The following is a 6,021-nucleotide window of genomic DNA, read 5'->3' on the forward strand; positions in this document are numbered from 1 at the left end:
TGCGGAGGGACAGTGATTCAATTCTGTGATTTGAATCACATTCCCGATTCGATTCAGCCGAATCTGAACCTGAAGAAATTCAGCACCAAATCTCATTTGGCTATAGACTATACAGGCAGGCATTGTTGGCGGGAAATGATTGGGGAGCTGGGGGAATGAACAGGGACTTCCCCCCAGTTCCTGGTTCAATCCCCTAGCCCCCAATCATTCCCCCAGGTCTCTGATCACTCCCTCAGCCCCCACAGCTTCTCCCAGGGCTGCCAGCACTGCCTGCCTTGCCCCAGTATGGGGGCGGCTGGGGGAGCAGCCAGACAAGCCTCGGCTTTTGCCAGGGCTCATCCAGCTGCTCCCACAGCTGCTCCCACCGGTACTGCCTAATGCCTGCCTATAAAGTCTACGGCCTAATCTCTCTGAATCAGTTTGGAGGCTTCCTATTCAATTCAGAGAGATTAATGGGTCTCCCAATTCAATTCAGAGATTTGGCTCCGAATCGAATCAGCTACTGAAGCTTTGCACAGCCCTAGCAGGCACCTAACATTTAGGTGTTAACTAAGTTCTTCTCTATGGCTGGCCCTAAAGCCAAAAGCTGCTACAAAAAGTACATATAGAACCCTACAGTCCTTGAAATATTTTTGAGGTCCTTTTAAATCTTTGGAAATGTTGACCCATATTCTTGTGTGGTGTCCATCCAAGTCAAAATTGTTCTTACTACATATTTCTTGCAAAAGTACATAATTGTGTATGTATTGTTGCAGATTCCCAAACTCCTCTTTGCATGTATTAGCATCTTATAGTGCAAATTCAGACTAATTGTGGGGTATTATTTTGCGTGTGTAGTCATCATCATCATCATCATCATGCCCTAACTTGCCTTTATTTACCTTATCATCTGCACAGTTGCAGAAGTTTCTCATTTTCCTCAAATAAACCATATGCTTGGAAACCTTGTCTGCTTGGTAAAGTTTGAATGCATATTTTCTGTCAAATGAATGTTGTCATTCTGCCTCCATTTTTCTGAGCAGGGACCAGGTCATCCCCCCCACTGTGAACCCCGTAGGCCCCAGGGGAGGTGCACCCCGGCCTAGGGTCAGAGAGGACCTAATTAGGGAACTTCTGGAGGGACTGGATGTATTTAAATCAGCAGGTCCTGATGATCTCCACCCCAGAGTGAAAAGGGAATTAGTAGAGGTCATTGTGGGACCCCTGGCACAGCTTTATGAGCACTCATGGTGCTCTGGCATTGTGCCAGAGGATTGGAAAAGGACCAGTGTGGTTCCCATTTTCAAAAAAGGGAGGAAGGAGGACCCAGGAAACTATAGGCCTGTTAATCTTACCTCAGTGCTGGATAAGCTTTTTGAGAGAATTATCCTGGAGCAAGTCCGCGAGGGGCCAGCAGGGAAGGTTATGTTTAGGGGCAACCAACATGGGTTCATTAGAGGCAGGTCCTGTCAGACCAACCTTGTAGCCTTCTATGACCAGGTCACAAAATCTTTGGACGCAGGTGTTGTGGTGGACGTAGTCTTTGTGGACTTTAGGAAGGCATTTGACACTGTCTCTCACCCCATTCTCATTAAAAAAACTAGGAGACTGTGGCATCTATACCTACACAGTCAGGTGGGTCACTAATTGGCTGGAGGGCCGCACCCAGAGAGTGGTGGTGGACAGGTCTTGTTCGACCTGGAGGGATGTGGGCAGTGGGGTTCCGCAGGGCTCAGTCCTCAGGCCCGCACTGTTCAACATCTTCATCAGCGACTTGGACGGGGGTGTAAAAAGCACCCTGTTCAAATTTGCAGATGACACTAAGATGTGGGGGAAAGTGGGCACGCTAGCAGGGAGGAATAGGCTGCAATCGGACCTGGACAGGTTACAGGAGTGGGCAGATGAGAACAGGATGGCTTCCAACACTGGCAAGTGCAGGGTACTGCACCTGGGGAGGAAGAGCCAGCAGCATACCTACAGGCTGGGGAACTCCCTTCTTGTCAGTGCAGAGGCAGAAAAGGATCTTGGAGTCATTATTGATGCCAAAATGAACATGGGCCGACAGTGTGGGGACACGGTCAGGAAGGCCAACCACACCTTGTTATGCATCCACAGATGCATCTCAAGCAGATCCAAGGAGGTGATCCTCCCCCTCTATACGACACTGGTCAGGCTGCAGTTGGAGTACTGCATCCAGTTTTGGGCACCGCACTTCAGGAGGGATGTGGACAACATGGAAAGGGTCCAGAGGAGGGCCACCTGTATGATATGGGGTCAGCAGGGCAGGCCCTACGAGGAGAGGCTAAGGGACCTGAACCTGTTCAGCCTCCGCAAGAGAAGGCTGAGGGGGGATCTAGTGGCCGTTTACAAACTAGTCAGAGGGGACCAGCAGGTATTGGGGGAGTCCCTGTTCCCTCGAGCACTACCAGGAGTGACTAGAAATACTGGTCACAAGCTGGCAGAGGGTAGATTCAGGCTAGATATCAGGAGGCGCTACTTCATTGTCAGGGCAGCTAGGATCTGGAACCAACTTCCAAGAGAAGTGGTGCCGGCTCCTACCCTGGGGGTCTTTAAAAGGAGGCTGGATGAACACCTTGCCGGGATTGTTTGACCCCAGTACTCTTTCCTGCCATGGCAGGGGGTCGGACTTGATGATCTGTTCAGGTCCCTTCTGACCCTACCAACTATGAAACTATGAATTCTGGGCAGTACTATAAACAATACTCCTCCATTTTTTACATATTTACAGTTTTGACTCTATGAGGGTATAGCATGGTGGAACACCGGGTTTTAAAATAGTTAGAAGATTAATATTAAGTTTAATATCATTAAATGATTGTCAACAATACTTAGTTTTAAAAAAAGTATTCAGTGTTCTTTGTCATATCCCATCACAAACAATGGTATTTACTATAAACTAGAATGGTATATGGCCTTTGGATGTCCCTTTTAAAGTAGAAATGGCTTTTTCAGTTTTTGTTATGATCCCTTGTTTTGCAGGGGGAGGGGGATGTCATAAAAAAACCAACTAGGCTATTTTAATTGCATTTTTAAAAATCCAGTCCAATCATGAAAGTCCTCTAAAAAAGTAGAGGGAATTGTGGTTCACCATTTTGTATTCAGGAATCCAAAGCCTTACTCTCTTTTGGTCCATGGTAAGTTACAGGTGTTGTCTACTTTGTGTGAATTACAGAATCATTTTTTTTGCTTGTAGGTAAATGAAGCCACAGTGGAACAGCTTGTGCAGCAGTATCCACACATAACCTTCAGTACTGTACTACAGGATTGCAAGAGGACCCTGGAACGTGCTTATCAAATGGGCTGGACACCCAATATGTCAACTGCCTCCTAATGTCCTGTCATATTACAGTCCAATTCTGATGTATTTAGTAGGTCTATTGGGGATTGCAGATTTTGGTTGTAGAATGTTATTGAGATATTTAACATTTTTGCTTTCTGTAAAATATGTGCTGAAGAGTTGTTCCCAACTTGCTCCTTTTATTTTTAACATATTAACTGATGGATCCTTGAGGTAATGAGCATTTTTGTTTGGTGGTCTCGCCTGGAAATTTAAGAGGAAGTTCTACTCTCTAGTTGTAGTCAGACATATGTAACTGTCCTGAATGTTAAATTGTCACCCTAAAAATCTGCAAGTCCCCAGTGACATAGAAGAGGGCTCACAACCTTTCTTGATGCAATATAATAGTAAGTTTACACAAGTTGCAGTAACATGGAAATACTATACACTGATTTAATGTACTGTAAACTATGTATTAAGGTTAAAACAGATCTTTAGAAATGCATTGTATCTTTTTGTATGCATAAATACAATATAAAAGCCTTTGGCAGATTTCCTGAATTGGATTCCTTCTAGTTCTGTGGATAGTTTGAGTTATAGAAGATATTATGTCTGGTTAGGGTTTGTTTTTTTTGTTTGTTTTCTTTCCTTTGCCTCAGTCATATGTATTTCCTTTGGTTTGTAAGTGGTAACTCAGTGCTAGTACCAGTGTAATTGATTGGTCTAGACCTTTGCTGAAATTGGGAACTAATCCTAATGCATATTAATAAGTAGACTGAAGCCACCCCTATGTTTTAAGATGCACAGGAATAAGAGAATCAACAAGTAAGTGTGATTTTCTTGAAAACATTATTCTAATTATCAAAATCATTATTTTAAAATTAATTTTGAATGAAACCTTAATAAATTATGGTAATTACTGAATGGATATTTAAGTAGACAATCTTGGTTTTGTTGTACAACTGCAAAAATGATTTCCCTTTAAATAGTCATGTAGACAATGTCATATAGATTTCTCAGTTTTTGCACCTTGCATTTTTGTATTCGGTGAGCTCTTTAATTTACTACAGATAGCCTATTCCCACCTCGTGAGGTAACCTGCTGTATAGAAGATGCTAGCTGTGGAGAAATAAGTGATAAGACCCTGTTTTTATATATTATTAAAATAATGACTGCTCCAGTTTTTTTAAAAGAAACTTTCTGAATGAACCAGTCTTCTCTGACTATGCTCATATGTTCCCTGGTAGTAATGTTTCAAATAAAAAAAGAAAATACAACAGATAAAAGCAACACAGATGATTTTTCCTCTGATTAAATGCTTATTTGCTGATTTAGGATCCAGTCCTGATCAGTAATGAATGTGTGAGTTGACCTCAGAAGAATGTTGTGTGGGTGTCAAGTCCAAACACAGATATCACTTTGCAGGACTGGGTCCTTATATTAGAAGAGAACAAATGCTGTGGAGGAAAATGCTTCTTGCATCCTCTCAATTTTAAGTCTAAGAATTGTACTATATTATTTTCATATTTATTCCCCAACTACTGAAGACTACTTTAGTTGGTAATATTATACATGTTTTTAATCCAAAACTGATTTATAAGATAGTATGTGCAGAAAAAAGCTGGAGTGAATACATAAAAAGTTTAATTTTCGGTATGTCACACTGTATTCTAAAGACTTAAATTTGACAAGAAGATATTGAAAATACAGACATTGCAGCTTCAGTTTGAAGCTGCCTTAACCTTTAAAGTATTACAATTTGGTGAAAGATGAATTTTTAGTTGTATAACATTGCAAATTTGCTTTTTAAAGGTTACAGTGTTTTAATCCAAAATATCAAATGTTCAAACTTCAACTGAAGAGTTGCCATTATTGTCACAATGTTTTGCTAATCCAAGAGAACTGATGCAGCATAGCCTAGAAAACAGCTTAACTATGCCTGTAAGTCTGCCAAAACTGTATGTCCAGTTCCATAGCATTAATTCCTGAAAACAAGGGAAAGAGTCAGTTCACAGTAATTTTAGTGACCATTGTTGAATGTCTTATTAGACACTCCAAAATGAGGTTGAAACCATTTCTCTGGATACAATGTAGAGTTTTTGCTTGGAATGTTGTAAATACATGTGAACATGTAAAATGCTGGGCTTTTTATCTACTCCAAAATGGCAACAGTATTTTCAGAATAAAGACAATGAGTGCTATGGCAAATATAGTATAGACCCTTGGTCATTTGTCTTGAATGTCTTTTTATGAGTACAACAAGATCATTCACTCCATTTGTAAGTTTCTATTTTTCCGTGAAACTTTTGACCTTACAATGGGTTGCAATAAAAGAGAGAAGCAAAACACGGTGTCTTCTGTTTGGTTATATGGGTTGCTAAATTTGTTTAAATGCTTGTATTATAAATCTATTATGTCATTTCTTTTTAGATTCTACAAAGTCAACTTCCTATTAATGTATGATTTTTCCTTACTATACGTTTGGTGGTGTTTTTTCCAGCCTAAATGTCCCAAGCAATATCTTTCATTCGTGGGAGACTTTAGCATCCACTTTATACCATGGTTACTTTATTTTTTTCTTCCATTAATATTTAGGTTATATTTGATCTTCTTATTCTGTTATGCCTTCATATAGATGCCTAAATAATCATTGATATTTACATCTTTTAGGCTATCATCATGTTCTACTGGTTATTATTTTGCTGAGGTATCCATATTTAATTCTCTTAATTTGTTCTCATAAA

General features: G+C 40.6%; 1 protein-coding gene across 1 annotated transcript in view; it reads left to right on the forward strand.

The window, feature by feature from the left end:
- FBXL17 (F-box and leucine rich repeat protein 17) overlaps nt 1–5,623 on the forward strand; it is a 503,943-nt gene extending 498,320 nt beyond the window's left edge. Inside the window, exon 9 of the mRNA XM_014597223.3 lies at nt 3,194–5,623. Within this exon, the coding sequence (XP_014452709.2) occupies nt 3,194–3,331 (138 nt within the window). The 3' untranslated portion in view covers nt 3,332–5,623. The remainder of the gene's footprint in view (nt 1–3,193) is intronic.
- The last annotated feature ends 398 nt before the right edge of the window (nt 5,624–6,021 follow it).

This window comes from Alligator mississippiensis, chromosome 3 (assembly GCF_030867095.1).
Source record: "Alligator mississippiensis isolate rAllMis1 chromosome 3, rAllMis1, whole genome shotgun sequence".
Classification (NCBI taxonomy): domain Eukaryota; kingdom Metazoa; phylum Chordata; order Crocodylia; family Alligatoridae; genus Alligator; species Alligator mississippiensis.